General features: G+C 41.2%; 1 protein-coding gene across 1 annotated transcript in view; it reads left to right on the forward strand.

Moving 5' to 3' along the window:
- Window positions 1–18028, forward strand: part of ubl3a (ubiquitin-like 3a) — a 33194-nt gene extending 15166 nt beyond the window's left edge. Inside the window, exons 2-5 of the mRNA XM_070844285.1 lie at window positions 11463–11571; window positions 13772–13858; window positions 15222–15299; window positions 16068–18028. Coding sequence (XP_070700386.1) covers window positions 11463–11571; window positions 13772–13858; window positions 15222–15299; window positions 16068–16120 — 327 coding nt within the window. The 3' untranslated portion in view covers window positions 16121–18028. The remainder of the gene's footprint in view (window positions 1–11462; window positions 11572–13771; window positions 13859–15221; window positions 15300–16067) is intronic.
- The last annotated feature ends 928 nt before the right edge of the window (window positions 18029–18956 follow it).

Here is an 18956-nt window from a genome sequence, read left to right on the forward strand (position 1 = left end):
TATTTCCACTTCCTGCTCAACCAATGATGACACCGCAGATACATCTTTATTTCACTGTTTAGCACCTTGTTATCCCATTCTCTGTCTCATCTCCTGCCCTGTGTTTCACTGGGAGAGAGGGACAGGCAGTCTAGACAGAGGGATGAGAGGAGAATCGATTGAAGCGTACAAGAGCAATTTCATGTCTCGGCCCACAGCTTCTAAAGCAGCGCCTCAGCAGCACCCCCAGCAGGCATTGGGGTGCGCACGCAAAATGTGTGTAAATGTAAAACACCACGTAGTTCGTGGATGACCGAAGGAACTAAGGGGATTTCATCTCCTTGTCCACCTTCACGCTTCCTCTTCTCGCCACTTCTCCCTGACCTTCGTTGTTCCCTCTTTTGAGTCTCTCTCCTTTTCCTCTCGCACTCTCATTTCCTCCCTCGGTCCCTTGGGCTCACCTCCAAAAGTGTCAGCGTTTCCTCTGTCCTCCTATAGCATCAGACCTCGTCATCACTATCATGCCGCCTGTTCAGCATCAGCACTTTGGTGGTGATGCGTGATACGGGACTCTGCAAATATGTGTTTGTCGTCTTCTCTCCTCTAACCGTTAAATCTCTCGTTCTGTTGATCACTTCCACTTGTCCTGTGATTCTTTTTCTTTTGTGTTGTCTGTCTGTGCCTGTCCTTTTTCTCACGCTCAAAGTATTTATTGGAGTTTTGTTTTCCCTAATGAGATGAGGACAGTGGAGCCTCTCCCTGCCGAGGTCGGATGTTGGGATAGGGCCTGTCAGTCGAAATACTCAAGTGAAATCGTCATCTTTTTCTGCTGAGTGACATTCTTTCTCCCCTTCCCCTGTTTCCATCTTTCTCTCATTTTCACTGGTGATTTTTGAAGTGTCCTTACTCCTTGTGTTGTATCTGTCAAGATGTGGAAAAACTCAAGACAAGGCAGCATGTGTGGATGTTTGTGTGTGTCTCTGTGAATGGTGTCTAGTGGCATGTGGCCTTATGCCCCTGGATAGTTTTTAAACCACCCAGGCAGGCAAACCTGTTAACAAACAGATCTTAAGTCCTACATTCTCTCTCTTGTAGCTCAGTTTTCGGTCTGTACCAACTCCTGAGAGAGATTTCTGGCTCTTTAGCTGCTAATTGCTCCTCTATTTTCACTAGTTAGTTCCTAATGGTGTCTGTTTGCTGTTTGGATCAGAGCAGGGAGTGCACAGTTGGGTTTTTAGAGCTTTTTCGTTGAAAATAGCCTCCAGCTGCAGCCTAAAAATGATGCAGACGAGGGCTGTGAGAGTGAAACAGTGAAGTTGTAAACTAAACAATGAGCTGATGGTCACTACAAAGCTCCTTAAAGCACAGGAGAGTTGCAGATTCAGGTGATAATTCTCTGTAGGTTCAGCACAAGCAACCCCTTTCACATTGTTGTTGTCATTCGATGCATAGTTATTGTAAAATTATCAATTATAGCCACTCTCAATATTTGCAAGGTCCTGCTCTGTGTCTGCAAGTTGTGGCAGTTGCCTTTTTTTTTCAACAGTTTTGCACATAGAAACAAGCTGCTCAACCCAGCGAAATTCCTCTGATTGCTGTTCATACAAAAATGAATGAAAATCAGGAATTTCTATAAATAATAAAAACTGAAGACTAGCATAGTTTAGATGTATATAAAAATGACATAAAAACTATACAGTAAAGCCAGATGTGGAACATTAGTGCAGCATTTTGTTTTGGTTCGGATGTGTGTACATGCATGACTTGGCATGTTTGTCTTCAACAGCTGAAAGCAAAATGAGGAACTTGTGGAAGATTGTTACGAACTCAAAAGCAGAACACTGATATTCATCAGACATTCATCTCTTGTCGGACCGGTTCAGCGTGTCCTAAAGCGGCATTAACATGGTGACCCTGAAATGAAGTCAGGTTGATCCGCTGACACTGTCCGAGACGCTAGATATGCATAATGTTTCGTGTTAAAGGAATAGTTTGTCATTTTTTGAAAATGTGCTTTCTTTCAATTTGACAGATACCACTCTAATGTCCCTGACCTAAATATGAACCTGCAGCCAGTAAGCTTAGCTTAGCATAAACACAAAACATCTAGCCTGACTCTGTCCAAAGTTAAAAAGATAGATTCACCAGTACCTTTAAAGCTTATTAATTAACATATCCAGTCCTCATGCGAGGCTGAGTTAATCGTCTGGTCAACACACATGAAAGAGATGTCAATTTTCTCATCAAATTCCCAACAAGAAAGAAAATAAGGGCATCTCCCCAAAATGCCTAACTGTTCCTTTAATGCTGGTGTTACAGCTGTAAATCAGACAGTGCCCTCAAATCCAGGAATCACAGCGGTTGCTGTCACGATGTCCCACAGTTTGTTATTCGCTGTCCGTGGAGGAGACCAGAACTTTTGATCTTCCCTTTTAACGCCTACATAAGTGGTTGATTTGTGGCTTGCACAGTTTTCCTGTCGATCTTATTTTGCCATGAAAAAGGAAAGAAGCATCGAAATGAGGGCAGCCACAGTAGTGAAAGCCGATAAACATGCTTTTGTGTACATTTTTAGCCAGGCTTGAAACTTAACAAGTCTTCACCAGGCTGGCTAACAGTGAAGCGTGCGGGGCGGCCCATCAGCTCCTGCAGCATCTTTATCACACCTCTCTCGCTCTGTAATGTCACACAGTAATGTTGGTTAAAGATCCCTTTGATCTCTCTGCTTCCACGCTCGGTGTCCCATCAGTGTGTGGGTTGCCAGTGGTAAATGCACAGTAGTTTGCTTCGGTTTTTGGCATGGTTCACATTTGGCATGTTAATTCATTTGGCCCAGGGGTTTTGAACAGCCATTTTGAAGTGTGAAGAAGCAAGACAGAGTTGAGGGAGAGGCAGGAGGCAGCAATGCGACGTAAACCTCTTGTAACGGCTCCTGATCACAGAGAGGAAGTGATAGGAAGAACGTGTGATCAAAGACACCTACCTGGCGTCTGTCAGGAAAGAGGAATGCAGCCCTGGGTGTGTGTGTGTGTGTGTGTGTGTGTGCGTGTGTGTGTGTGCATGCGCAAGTAAGGCGAGTTTTCAATGAAGACGGTGGGAGGAGGGGAGACATCAGCATGAAAGGGAGCTCTACCTGTTTCTAGAGAGAGGAGAAGCAGCTGATGGATTAAAGGGTTATCTGCTTGTAAATGGAGAGAAGGGAGAGATGAAGAGAGAGGACAGAGAGCAGAGAGCTGTCAGGTACAGTGCCAGCTGGAGCGCAGGAAACAGCTGATCATGCCTGTGACAGGGAGGAGAGGGAGCGAGAAGAGGAGCAGAGTGGATTCCGGCTGTGATGAGGACGTCAGCGTATCAAAGGAATGGCCTTTTTGAATGACAGTACAAAAAGACAGGGCTTGGAGACAGATATGAGACACATGACTGATAGAAGTGAGAGCAACTGAAAGGAGAAGGGAGTTTTGTTGCATCCAAAACAGATTTATAACTGCAGCAGCGGAATAGTGATGCTCATAGCTGCAGGCCCAAGTTTCCTCGGAGAAAACGGATCAGACTTAAACTTCAAAAAAGCAGACATTGAATTACAACAATCAGTATGAACCAGTGAATCTTATCTAACGCTTATAGCATAGATTGCACTGTATATTTTTAGATTCGGGAGAGGAGCTGTAAGTGGAGGGTTTCTTTGCTTCTTTGCTTTGTGCAATTAAACTGCCACAGGATGTTTGATGGTGTTGTGACAGACAGAAACCTTAATTTAACAACACTATTAGAGCTGTAATGCAGCCATTAGGCGCCCCTGCCACAGGAAGTTAGCATGATGCACCAGAAAGTGTATCTGATAGGTCTGTGGTGTTAGCTCTTACAATCTCTCTTACAGTAGATGCTCTCTTTAATGATTAATGGCCTTAATAGAGTCCAACAGGAAGACGGTCTGTGGTTTATGTGCTCTGAACAGGCTGCTCACTTCATACACAAGCAGGGACAGAAAAGAAGGGATTTGATGACAGGCTTTGCAGGGTGACGTGTGGCTTCATAAGTTGCAGAGTTAACCATCTAAATGTTACAAGCTCATTAGGACATTTCTGCTTTATGGACATTGAATCTGCAGTAAATTATCTTTTAGGCCACTTGTGGGCGAGCAAGTTGTGAACAGAACACTGACATATCATCACCTTTTCAGCTGATGTGGTGAGCTGTGAGCCGCTGTCTGTTTAGCTGCTAAATGCCTCACAGTGTTCCTCAGCTATATTTGCTAACCACGTCGGTTTGCCGTTTGGTGCTGAGCACGTAGTGTGCGATGGGTATTTAGAACTATGAGAACAGTGACAGTGAACCCAGACAGTTAAGTTAAGTGAACAATGAGCAGAAGCTCACTGTCAAGCTGCATGAGGCCGATTTAGGTGATTGGGCTCTGTAGGTTCATCATTACAGCTGTTTCACATTGTTGCATTGTTTGAACTCTTGATATTTTTATAAAAATACCTCTCGATGGCAATGCACATTAAACATTTGTTGGCATGTGACAGAGAAAAAAACAAAATTCTTTGCTGAATGTATGAATTTGTTAAACCTCCAGAAGCCTAAAAATGCAATTGGCTGGATAACAGAAAACTTGAAATAGAATCAGCTATTGATAGAAATTATTGTTGTACTAACAGCTTAAAAGGTGTTCCTCATCCTGTCTTATTATAGTTATATAATTATTATTTTATATTATTTTCATTCCCCTGCCTCTGAGTATTAATATGAATGACCTTGTTATAATATAGTAGAGTTAACAGTTGCTGTTAATATGATGCTTGGAGATAAAGCCATATTGTTCTGCTCTAGAGATCATTCAGGCTGCTACGCCTGAATGACTATAGCCCAAACACTCGCTTCGGATTATTTGCATTTTCTTTAAGAGACTCTGAAAAACAACATCCTATTTGCTTTTTAAGAAAAGACCAGCAGTTTGCTTCTTAGACACACAATAACACTTCAGTCACTCTTCACTTAAAGCTGATGTTTCACTCTTCAGCCCTGTAGAGGCGAACACAGTAACTACAACCGGGAAAGGACTCAGGAAACTCTGCTATTGAAAGGGTTTTCCTGTAGCTGCAAGTTATTGTAGCTGATCAGGTTATAAATATTTAATATTAACTGCACTGAAACACGAGCAAAAAAAACCCTTTTCAGCCACAAATGTGCACATGATATTAAATACACATGGAATATTGTGATCACAACTTAAAAGATGCTCCTTCAGTGTTCCCAGAAGTACCAAAGTACCTGTAGTCGCACTAAAAGACCAGCTCGTGTTGTGTTAATGTGATGGCACAGTATTATTTGTGCACTGATTGTACACGAGCATTGTCTGTCATGGCGTCCACATAGTGCACATGCATGAGAACAGGAAAAAAAAAACACATGACTAACTAGCTCCCTGGTTACCACAAGCGTTGGCATGGCAACCAGCAGAGCATGACTGTAGGCATAATCAGCGATGTTGGAATAAATCTTGACCAGTCAGATTGCTTGGCTGGAGCTTTTGTTTTGCTTGTGTAACAGCAAAAAAAAAAAAGAGACAAACTGTCTCCAGATAAAAAATGCAGAGAACAGGAGCTTTGCCTCATATCTCAGTCACATGTGGAGAAAAGTCTCACTTCAACCTTTTGTCCTTATGTTTTTCGCCTGTTTTCTCTCTATCTCTGCATCAAACGTTATGCATCTAAGGGGTGTTTTTTTATTACAAGCTGCAGGCAAAGTAGGTTAGAACAAAAAAAAATGACTCACTAGCCATTACAGATAAACGCCCTTTAAACATAATAATAAAGTTAATTATAAACAAACTGTAGCTGGGTCAAGGCCCTGTTTTTTATTTCAAGATCTTTACTGCAGTGAAAAGGTTTGTTGCATCCTTTATCAGATTATAGGGAGGCAGATGTTTGTGGTATACACATACTGTATGATTGTGTGTCTTCATATCAATGCTATGTTCGGATTGCCTTCAAGCTCATCCTAACTTTGCCTTAAAATGATAAAAAAAAGTACAATACATGACATACATAAAAAAGGGCATAGTATGATTTGATAGCTCACTTTCATTTCAAGTAGAATATGTGAATTCTAATCTCTAATTTCATAGCTAAATGTCATGAATTTTGTGATGAGATTATTCTGAAGTTGTCTTTCTGAAGTGCCGCTAAAGGTGCTTTGTTGCTCCAGTCGAACCTTCACTGCTTTTATGTTGAAGATGCTGTCCTCTGCCTTTAATGAGAAATCTTTCTCGCTCCTTCCCAGGAAGAAAATAGCCAGCTGGTCCTCAGCTGGTATGTTTGTCTCCAGATGGTAATGCGTTAGATCTTGAAATAAATATTAAAAAGACCACATTTTGAGGAAAATAAAAGTGAAAAATTAAGTTTGAAAAGTACCCCAAAACAGTAATGCACCACTCCAACACTATTAGACTCACATACTCACAGAGACAATGAGATTACAAATCCTTGCCCTAGGCTTTGTTTCTCGTATCTTACTATGATCAGTCAGTCCTTGTTGCGTAACCGCTCTGTGTGTGTGTATATATATGTGTGCGCAGAACGGAGGAAACTCACACTAACAAAAAAAACCTTTAGAATATTGTATTGAATATGTCAAACTCAAAATCAGGCTATTCAACAAATCAAAAGAGTATATTTTTCTGTGAGCTTGCTTGCCGTTGTAACATCTAGGGAAGCGAAGCTGCAGCTTCTGATTCGTGTATTCAGCATGCCGCTCCACCATGCACAGTGATTCTCTGAAAACGCCCTTTTCATGTGTTTTCAATTATAGAAAACAATGGCTCCATGATAGAATGTGAGTGCTAATGGGAGCTAATAATTGCTGGAACTCTTAATGTGTTTGCAAAATCCAGCAAAGCTCTTTTATTTACTCAGTTTTGACTAATTAGAAAAAAAATGGGACGAGCATCTTTCAGGCCATTCTTCTTCTTCTTCTTTTTCATTCTACTTTTTCTTTGGGTTTTATTCACAGTTTGACCAATAAGCTGCAACACAGCCTGTTATGCCTCTCATGTTGTAGCTGCAATTATTTAAATTTGTTGACAGCCAGGAAAAAAAGTGCCTACAAGCAATTATCAATCAGCGCCTGATCATGGAGGATTTGTATTCTCAAAGTGCTGTCTAGCTACACTCTGGAGGTTACAGTCACATTTTCTCCAGATTTAATGGGCAAGTCAAAGCAGGCTGGCTGCTGGATCCAGCTGGCTTGTTTTAAACAGACCCAGGTCGGGATAATCACCCACCTCCTCTCCTAAATTCATTCATACCGTTAGGAATCCATGCTGACAGCAGAGGCTAACCTTGCTGCCTAGACTACCTATAAAGCTACTCTAATATATTCCCACAGGAAGGCTTCCCACTCTATAATTTGTTGACTGCTGGAGAGGGTCTAAAGAGCAGCAATACCCTATAATGCACTTGTAAACACACACGCGCGCGCACATACACACACACACACACACAAACACAATCGCCTTGAGAAAGAGTTGAGAGCGGTACTCTGGGAGGAATAATTATAGATGGCATTGAATTTCCTGCTCTCCACCGTGTGCAAACAGTGTTTAGCCAAGGGTTTGCTTACCTCACATGTTTACACCATGGCACAACTTGGCAGCGGGGTCACATTATTGTAGTGTGTCTGAATGTCTGGTCTGCAGTGGAGGCTTGACAAGCAGGGAGCAGGGTCACCAGTTTCATGCACAAGTAGCCTCCTCCCTGACTTGATTTTCTTCAGAAGTAGCCAGGAATAGAAGCCGCCGCATCAGGATGTTATCGTATTCTGATACCAGAACTTAAAATACGTTCACATACTCACATTGATGGGAGGTGTAATGCTCACTGTGTTGCTTCTTTCAGTCCCCCACAAGCTCTGCAAACTGGTGGAGCCTTCATACAGCTGATTTCTATCATCCTGAGCTCAGAGCGAGGCGGCTCGTAGGGAGGATGTGCTGCGTTTGTATTCATGAGTAACTGGTTGTTTGCCTGCAGATATGTCTATGCGCTGTGAAGGTATGTTTACGCATGAATGCATGAGGCACTGCTCTCTCCATACCTGGAGCCGCTGTGTTCGTTACAGAGAATAGATGGTAATTGAATGTACTTGCCTGAGCTGACTGTGAAACCTCATTACCAGCCGCTCTGCGGAAGAGTATCTAGGGAGACGGCACATCGACCTCCAGGGAGAGGGGGCAGGGAGAGGGAAAAGAGCAACAGAGACCTTGATTCAGTTAAAATCAGAATAAAGGGTGACATGAGGAAAAAAGGAGAAAAATGGACACCAAGGCTAGCTTACCTGTAGAGATGGAGATTGGTGACAAGTTAAAGGAAAAAGCAATATAATGTGTTCTGGTAAGGTGTTGAGCCACCAGGACAGCTTCACCTGACATTCTGCGTGTCCCTAAAGTCTACTTGAGGTTTGAAACACTTCTTCGACAGTATATAACCTAATTTTGTGTTTTTGTGATGGTCATGAAGAGGGCTGACTTGTTCCAAAATCTCCTGTAGGTGTTCAGTTCAGTTTATTACTTATCTTTCTATTTAGGTTTGAATTTTAGGAAGACTGTAAAGTGAGAGAAATAACAACAAAGAGATTGAAAATTGTGCAGGTTGATGATTAAAGGGGAAAGGCTAAGGAGTTTACCTCATTCAGTTGAAGCTAGCTCTGTGCCTCTTGTTATTCTGGCTTTGCACATTCCTCCACTGTACACTGTTGCAAAGCGAGAGAGAGTGACAGAGAGGGGGGAGGGAGACGGAGTGAAACAGACAGAGCGAGGGAGGGAGGGGATGCAGAGATTGCTACAAGGAGAGGAAGACAATGTGATGTGACAGTGGGAAATGGGCAGCAGGGAGGGAGACGGGAGGTAAAGCTATCTTGTAGGTGTTATCAGGTTAAGCCACCCACCTCTGGCTGTCACCATGGTGACACCATGGTAACGACCAGGTGTTCAACTAGGAAGGAGCGAGACCTTGCTTATGTAAAGATGCTCTCTATGTGTGCATCTTTCTCATTATTTCTGTCCTCGTCTGTCTCATTCAGAGTCATTCGCAGCGCATATGTATTAAAAAAAAAAACTGTCAGCAGATGTGATAATGTGCATCTCCCATTCGGCCAGTCACCCACCAGTGTTCTGCTGTTTGATCTGTATCTTAACTGTATAGTAGAAACTGTCCCTTGCGAATCACAGCAGTAAACAGCTGTTTATTGTGGCTGGCGTTTATTATTTATTTCAGTTTGTATAAGAAGTGCACACATATGGTTTTCATGCGTCTCTGACTCCTTTCATGCTTTACGGACCAGAGTTTTCTTTATTTCTTTATTTTCATATAAATGGAAACAAATAAAAGCAGAAGCTCAAAACTATCAAGTTCATCTGATCTCTTAGAAGCAGCTTTACAGGTGTGTATGAACTGTGTGTTTGTGGGGTTAATGTTGAGGTCAGTGCATGTGTATGTGCTTTTTCTGTATATATGTATGTATGTATGCGTATATGTATGTCTCTCTATGGCTTTTCAATTCTTAAACCTATAAGCTGATTTGATAACGTGCTTACAGAGATCTCTGTTTCAATCCGTCGGTGTTAGCTCTGTTACGTCACTGCAGCCGGCCGTGTGTGTGTGTGTGTGTGTGTGTGTGTGTGTGTGTGTGTGTGTGTGTGTGTGTGTGTGTGTGTGTGTGTGTGTGTGTGTGTGTGTGTGTGTGTGTGTGTGTGTGTGTGTGTGTGTGTGTGTGTGTGTGTGTGTGTGTGTGTGTGTGTGTGTTGGTTTGGTGGGGCAGGGGGTGTCATGTAGAGGACTAACAGACACTCACAGTAACAATATCACACACGTGCTTCTCCGCTACGCGCACTGCAGGCAAACTTAAAGGTATACTGTAGGGCTGCTAAACGCACATCATGCCAGTGAACAGATACCATGCAACTGATACACAAATGAGTGGATCTAAATACGAAACTGTCTTTTTTTTTTGGGTGATTTAAGGAAAGGGATGCACAAAGTGATGTGATGATTAGCAACGCACATCTGTTCCTCTTCTCTCTTCTGTGATTATCTCCGGCAAAGTCACGCCAATCAGATGTAAACAACGATTTAGTCCCTCTCGTCTTCGTCATTTGTTGTCGTGTGTGTTCATAGACTAGGAGGGTGGCGCAGTAAAGATGGGGACACACATTATGATCGTTAGGCCGATAATTGCTGTGATTTGGACATCACAAGATAATTGGAATATTGTAATAGTTTTTTGTAATTGTTTGACCTTTGATCAAACAATTACAAATGCCATGTTTGTAATTTACGATGGGAATCAGGACCTTTGGCGATATACTGTATGTAGTGGGAGAAGTGATTTTGAAATCAGAAAACAGTGAGGAATCAATAAAATGTGACGCAATGTGCTATGAGCGAGAATAATCCAATTCAGTGGGTTTTAGTACGCAGCCACAGTTACACTGAAGTTTACCCACTTCCAGCTCTGATGAGTTTACTGGCCTTATTTCCCTCATCTTACCATAAACCATCTGACTTAAACTAAGCATTTAGAAACAAGGCGGTAGAAGGCATAATGACAATTCCTTACCTGCTGACTGAACTCCTTGTAAAGGGAATAGAGGAAACTCTCCAGTGTGAATTAAAGTCACACTATTAGTCATTTATTATTATACTTGGCTGTCACTACTGACTACTGCAATAAAATATGGTTGCACATTTTAACAGCCTTCAGTATTATTTGATATTTAGTAATTAATTGTTCATGTTTTGTAGGCCAAGTTTCTTTGTGTTAAAATTACAGAAATATTCACAGTCTCATTCATAAAAAAAAAACAAACCATAACAATCTAAATTTACTTTATGCCTGCAAGCCAGAGGGTTTTAATAGTGTGCTCCAATCCAGGAAGTTGACCTCAAAATTCAATACACAATAAAAAAGAACAGTAAAAGAATAGTAAAATGTAATTGGAAAATGCAGTTGCATAAACAGAGAGAACTAGGCGGTTGACAAAATGTGCCACTAATTTGCAGTAAAATGAGAAAACCTTTATTTTAGTCTCGTGAAAAATATCATATATTAAAGTATATGTTGAAACAACCGTTCCTGGTAGAAGAGCAAGGCAAAACAAAACATTTGATTTGTGAGAGGTAAAGATGAGGAGGTGTAGAATTGTGAACCGCAGATAAAGAAACAGAGATTTAGAGTAGTTGGAAAAAAATGAAGAGGAAGTTGGACAGACAGATGGGAGTTGATCCTGCGGAGGGATGTTCCTCAGGGTCCTCATATCCTTCCTCTGTTTCCTATTTAATTACTCAACTTGAACCTGGGTGCTTCCTGATTTGACTGTGTTTAATGTGAAATGTGGGACAGTTGTTTGTGTTATGATTCATTCGAGGTGTCCGGTAATGTTTTTCACTTGCACTTCTAATGAGCCCATCTTGTTTTTATCTGTGTTGCAGATAAACCTGCGGCTTATTTTAGTGAGCGGAAAGACGAAAGAATTCCTCTTCTCTCCCAACGACTCGGCAGCAGACATCGCCAAACACGTCTATGACAACTGGCCGATGGGTGAGTAGCTACGTTTAGATACTTCAGTGATTGTTACTGGCAGTGGCGGTTGTTAAAGAAGTAGCAGTGGTTGCTCCCAGTGGCCGCAGAAGTATGTGGGGGAAGTAAATACAGGTCACTCAGACATTGACGTCATTTGAGACTCACTGTTATTTCTAATTTTGGAAAAAAATGTCTCATAGACCTCACATGGTCTAACACACACACACACACACACACACACACACACACACAACGGCATCACATGTACAAATTCACTGTCACAATATTTGTATTGTCCACTTCTCAACTTCTCAAAAGACAAGAATCATTCATAGAAAATGAGGATGGAATGTGCAAATGTTCCCAGCATGAAAGAATATGTGCAATATGCTGAGCTCTAGTTGAACATCATCTCTTTCCCTCCTGATCATCATCATCATCACTTTTGCCAACAGATTATTAAATATATACATGAATATAAATGACTTTATACAGTGGCTGTGGTCATGAGATCTGCTGTGTTCAGACATGCCTCACAGCCTGACTGACGTCATACCTTATTACAGTGCTGTTTAGGCCAGCCAGCATAACAGCTTTCCATCCTTACGTACGACGAGTTGAGTTGTGTGGATCTAAGTGTGATTTGTAGGTGACGGATCTTTGCGCTGCTGTGAATGGCACGTCTGCCTCACATTAACTGCTAGATGTTAACCAGATTGTCGTATGCGGACTTTGGGTGCAATTACTGGGACGTTTGCTATTTTCCCATGTTCTGCGCATAGATAATATAGACTCATGTTATGTTATTTTGCAATAAATCACATCATTGCATAAGCACAGCTGCAGTGTGTTTGGATTAGCCGTAATTGCTAACAATGTAGCTGCTAATGCACTTGGAAGCCAGACTGATCTGAAATACTGTGGCTGTATTTTTTATAACAAAGACAGCTGAGGAGCTGTAGTTTGTATCCAGAGACCTGAGATCACATTCAAATCCACTGCTAATTACTTACATGTAGGTCTCTATAATGGTGTGGGAATGATGTGCCAATCTTTGGTGTAATCTTTGGCTAATTAGAGTGGCCTATCATTGCATACAGGAATGTGGGATTGCAGCACAGCCACCTCCTCTCTGAAATACACCCACTCCCAAAGTGCTGCTACACCAGTGTAAGAATTCATTTGATAGTGCCGACCTCACACCACTGTCAGGTCTGAACAAACTGTAGATTTTTCACACAGTGCTGAGTATGTAGTCCAGTTAAAGAGAAGCCCACAGTGCATGAAAAGCTATAAATTATACTGATGGACTCAGGTTCTCCCTGACGAGGAGTTTTTCTTTCAGTCTTGTCAGTCTTGGAAGCGCACCGCGTTCCTCCCAGACAACAGATCTGAACCCCGTGAGACCGAGAGCAGGCACTCAGTCAGCACCAACACCCTCCGCTTAGCTGGAGACAAACATCTGGTGGCCAGACTCTGCTGCCGTGCAACCCCTCCCACTGCTTTCTCTCTTATTTAATGCCTTCACTTTTGTCTTCAGCTCTTCCCAAGCCACACCTCGTGTTCTTTTGCTTTTTCAAATTCTGCAGTGCATCCCACAAAGCCCACATATGATACATTATGCATATAATGACCTAAAATAAAGGCTCTAAATGGCTCAAAATATCTTCAGTGTGGTTGTTGGTGGTCTTTTTCTTTCACCATGGCGTGACCGATGTCTTCTCGCTACGCTGTATGCACTACAGTAAATTATATTGGTGCAAAATTAAAAGCTTTTCATTATATCTGCTCTGCTGAACTTGGTCAGAGCCCCTTAACAATTAAAGCCTTTGTGCCCTTTTCTTAATTGCTAATCAAAAGTCTGCTTCATTAGCAATGTTCAATCAGATGCTGATTTTGTTTATTGTGCTTTTTAAAGCAAATTCAACGCCAGTAAGGAGCCAAACGGTTGTGAAATGTCATTATTAGACCTGCATGTTCCCAGTTCAGACATTATAGATTATACAGTAATGATGATGAGGATGTTTTATGGGAAAGAGGTCAAATGACATTGAAAGTCAGACACAACTTAAAGAACAAATTGTCAATGTCATTGAGGAAGAAAACGAAGAAGAGATAAGCAGGATAGGGGTAATATATGATTATCATCTGTCGTTCCTCACATTGACGCTTCTCTTTAACTCTCTTTCCATCTGTCTCTGCCCTTTTTTTCTTTCAGACTGGGAGGAAGAGCAGGTCAGCAGTCCTAACATCCTGAGGCTGATCTACCAGGGCCGTTTTCTACATGGCAACGTAACACTAGGAGGTGAGAAAACACAGAAAGTACACGCCCCCCCCCCCCCCCCCCCCCCCCAAAAAAAAAAAAAAAACCTCTATGTGCTCATAGACGTGCACACAAAATCACAGCAGTGTGTTGCTGGAAAGTTCTTTGCTGTTCTCATCCCTTTCCTGAGCCACAGAACAGAGGTACCTCAGTGCTCTGGACAAGCCTGCTTTGATGGAGAGAGGGAGGAGAGAGGAAATACAGAAAAAGAGGGGGAAGAGACTGGTCAGGGAAGGGGCAAGACTGGCGTTAGAGTAGACCTCAAGCAGCACAATGAAGAGACAGAGAGGGAGGGAGGGAGGGAGGGAGGGAGGGATGTGTGAAAATGAATGCTGTAAGTGAAGAGAAAAAGACGATGTCCTCTTTTGAGGCACACCACTTCACTTCTCCCTGGCTTTTAGGCTTTTTAGTCTACTTAACCCAATTTTGATGTGACTGGTGTTTTGTGTGGTTAATGGGGTTATGGCCGTCCCTAACCCTTTTACACTCATCCCCTTACTGCCGTCTATCTGATAATTCCCTTATCGTTGGTTTAACATGTTTGCACTCTGACACAGAATCCTCTTAAAGTCTAGCCAAAACTTCGACTGGTTTTGAAATGCAAACATAGACACAGGAAATGAAAACCTAGAAACATGAAAGCACAAATTGCGCGATTGATAAGCAGTTTTGGGGAGTAACAGTTACAAGTATTGCAGCTAAGATGTTATCTATAATTGGGTGTGTGATTTTTATGTAGCAGTTTTTATGTAGTGTTGGTGCAATATTACAAAGCATACAGTAGTTAGAGCGGAATGCATTTTATCTATCTTCCTGCCAGTCATTGATTTCAATTCATATTGGTGTAAAAATCATTTGCTAAATAGCTGTAGACAGTTCAACAGTGTTGAACCGTTACGTTTTTATGTCAAGTGGCATTATTTTTATGTGGTAATGGAGTCGAGAGTAGGAAATCAATATTCCAGTTGATGAGGATATTTTCTGATATTGATATACTGTAAATCACCATATGGTAAATACATGCAAAAGCACTGACAACTTTGTTCATTACATGAGATCGAGCTCTTCCTGTGTGTAAGATAAAACGACAATAGAAATGATTTTGAAAGTCATTGATCTGGACAACATAAATGATCACGTCATCACAATATTCAGCCATAGTTTATTATCCCATCCAGCAGCTTCAATGTAGTTTGGAGCCTTTGCTGTGGAACGTGACACTGATGGCGAATGACTTTGTAAAGACAGATACTGTATACTGTAACTCACTGAATAACCTTTATGTCCTCTCTCTCTCTCTCTCTCTCTCTCTCTCTCTCTCTCTCTCTCGCGGCTCCCTCACCAGCTCTCAAACTGCCCTTGGGGAAGACCACAGTGATGCATTTAGTTGCCAGAGAGACTTTGCCTGAGCCAAATTCCCAAGGTAACCAGCTCTCCGTCTCCTTTCTTTCCTTTCACTAGGCCTTTCACACACGGAACAACTTTAAACGTTGTGCTCCCGGCCATTATTTATCTCTACACATGGCTTCTGTTTTAGGAAGAGCCACTGGTGCAAATAATTGGCTCCCTTAAGTGTATCTCCAAGTTACTGCACATTGTGTAGAATATATAGCTAATATAAATCATATTAAATGACAGGTCTGCTTTTTGTGTCTGTGTAGTAGAAGATGATTGTATGTAGAGACAGTTGCTGATTTCACTGTGGAATAGACTTAATAAATAGTAATATCACAGGTAAATACGTATGTTTTTCAAATGGTTACTGTAGTCTGGAAAAACTACTGGCTGGGTGTTCAGGGTTAGACTTTTAACCATTCAGCCACTGTTTTTGATGAGAGTTAGATACGTCTAAAAGCAAGAAAAAGTGGGCGTTGATGGGGGCGTGTTGCTTCAGGTAACAGTGAGACATGAAATAAAGTGCAAGGAAGTCCCGTTTGACTTGTCCTTTGTCTTTTAAACTTTTTTTTTGTTTTATTGTGTTTCTATTGCGTTATTTAATCTTTTTTGCTATTCTGATCAAACAACACTTTGGAGAAGTGTTGTTTTTTAAATGTGCTTTATAAATAAAGTTGATTTGGATTGGGTAAAATGTTTTGAAACCATATGCACAGGTTTTAGGGGACCTCTCTGTGTAGCATCAGTGTTTGTCTTGATAATGATGGTCTGTGTGTGTGTGTGTGTGTGTCTTCAGGTCAGAGGAATAGAGAGAAGACCGGGGAGAGTAACTGCTGTGTCATTCTGTAAATACACACTTCCGCCGCCGGCTCTCCATCCTCCTCATCCGTTCTCGCCCTCAACATCCTGGACCTAATGAGTTTGTCCCCTGTCCTGGAGCCTGTCCACAATGCGGATATGCATACAGACACATACACACACACACACACACTGACACTCTCCTCTCTTTCTCTTTTTTTTTTTCCCTCTCTCACATGCTCACATATAGATAGAAAGACAGCAGGCTCAGGCTGATCCGGGACAGAGTTGGGAGCAGGAAATTGATTAACAATAGAGTTGATTCCTTTGTTGTACTTGATTTGTCATAACTGAAAATAAGAGGAAGGAACTGGATTTGCATGCGTTTTTCTTTTTTTTTTTTTCTTAATGCACACCTTTTAAGCCTTCTGACACACACACACACACACACATACACACACACACACACACACACACACACACACACACACACACACACACACACTAGACATACACACCATGTCTAGCCATCCTTAGCTGGTCTGTTAAAAGTCAGCTTCTAATTGGCTCCTCATTCTAGCTGGTTGTCATAGTAATGCAGTGCCCGAGTTTGTGTGTGTGGCCTTGTTTTCTCATACGGACCGCTGAGAATTTTAACCACTAACATCTCATAACATACACACATAGACACACACACACACACACACACACACACACACACACACACACACACACACACTCTATTACACCCTGTCTACACTTCCAACCATATGTGCTTGTGTGATCTCCCTCGGTGCAGCAGATGAAGCTTAGACGTGCCTGATCAGATAACTCAAACAGGACACACACACACACACATACAGTACACACACACACACACACACACACACACACACCTGTGTCCTTTTTACTGCCCTCCTCTGCATGTGCCCTTAAAGGTCACAAGAGAGAAATTATTCCTGTTTGTCTGCAGAGCGCTGTACAGGCCAAGCACATCCTACTCTTTCAGTCATCATATTTCAGCCAAACAAAGCCTAACAAACAAACAAATAGACAAACAACCAGTGTTGGTGGTCTTGTTTTGGTTATTTGTTTGTCCATGACATTTGTGACTGTGTTTTGACAGTCCATGCATATTACTGACCGACCAGTGTTGTGATTAATGAAACGTGCGGTCAGTTCTTTTCCCTCCCTGATGCACCATCCCTCTCTCTCCGAGGAAAGGCTCATCGTGCTCCTTTTTTTAACAGTGTTGTGAAGGATCTCTCTCGACAAATTGCTGTCCAAGCAGGGAAATTAACTCGGAATGAAAATGTTCCTTATTTGTCTTAATTTGCTTCTTACTCTCTCCTTGATTCTCTCTCCGCATTAATAAGTCCATTTTGCACAACTGAAGCATGTGCTCCTTCATCAGATTAATAAAAATGTACGAAAAGTTTTATTGTTTTATTTTATATTTTTCCAATGGAAGTAATGTTCCAAACTAAGGTAACGTGTAGAATATATTTAATATGAATCTTATATAGAACATGATGAATCTAGATCTTGTTGATATACAGTATATTGGTGTTTAGTCTACGATTGTGTATACGGTTAGCTTCTAGCCAGTTCACAGTCACTCGCTGACAATGTCTTGTGCTTAACAGCAGCAAAACCTCCCTAATCATCGACAGACTGTATTTTTATTTCTTTCTTCTGCGCTCTTTTATTATTATTTTTTCATCTGTTTATAATTTAATGTAATCCTTATTCTTCGTGTTTTTTTGTTTTGTTTTAAAGAATCGCTTTGTAACAGTACTAGGTCTTAAAAAAAAATATTGTTTATATTGATCAGGGTTCAAATCTGTACAGAGATAAACGTTTTCAAACCAATTGTAAATAGCACTAATGCTCCCTCTCCCTCCTCCGAACTTCAAAATGGAATACATCTGTAAACTAAATAAAGGATATTGAAGTGCACTGCCTTTTGTCATGATTAATCACACAGGAAGTATCACTTGATCTTTACGGCCTCCTGTTGTCACTCAGCACTGACTCTGAAGTGTATCACCAGACTTTCAAAAAGGGTTCAAACGGATGTTTGACAATGTCGTGGAGGTGGATTGTGAAGTATTTCTGCTTTGATTATGCATGATAGTCTGTCGCAAAGGTCAGGTTAGGAAAGAAGTGATCAAGTTCAAGTTGCAGTAATGACACATTTTATTTGAACTTATGAATTAAGTACCTAGATTCTGTAGCAGCAATACCACAACGTCCTATGTTTAAAGTTGTAAGTACAGATCGTTTAGTGGATTTAATATTTAGATCCTTTACTGAAGCAAAATTACCAAAACCCCCATTTGTTGAAGTCCCGCACTCAAAATCCTACTTGAGTAAAAGTAAATGGGTGCTGTAAGCAAAATGTACGTATAGATAGTATAGTAGTAGTAATAGTTAGTATAGATTCCATAGCACAAGTTCTTTCGATGCAGAAGTACATTGATAAGTTGATATGTTGATAATACTTATGTACTATGTACTTTTACTTGAATTTGTACTTTTACTTCATTGTATAAAATAGCATAAAATGAAAACACTCATGAAAAGTAAAAACTCAAAAGTGTACCTAAGTAGCACTTGAGTAAATTTGATCCAGCACTGTGTAGAAATGTGTGTTTTGTCAATTGTTTCAACTTGTTTTCTCAACTTCCATGAACAGGAAATCAGCAGTGGATCGCCAGAGACTTAGAGAAGCCACTACAATAAAGAGAGGATTGCTTACTTTCCATTCACTCACAATTCAACCTGATAACGTCTTATTGCGAGAAAGAATAAAATTATATTATATTATACTGCGTCAAATTCTTTGTGGCAACCATGTGATGCTGTAATGTCACTCGACCAGTTT

This window comes from Pempheris klunzingeri, chromosome 14, assembly GCF_042242105.1.
Source record: "Pempheris klunzingeri isolate RE-2024b chromosome 14, fPemKlu1.hap1, whole genome shotgun sequence".
Classification (NCBI taxonomy): Eukaryota; Metazoa; Chordata; class Actinopteri; order Acropomatiformes; family Pempheridae; genus Pempheris; species Pempheris klunzingeri.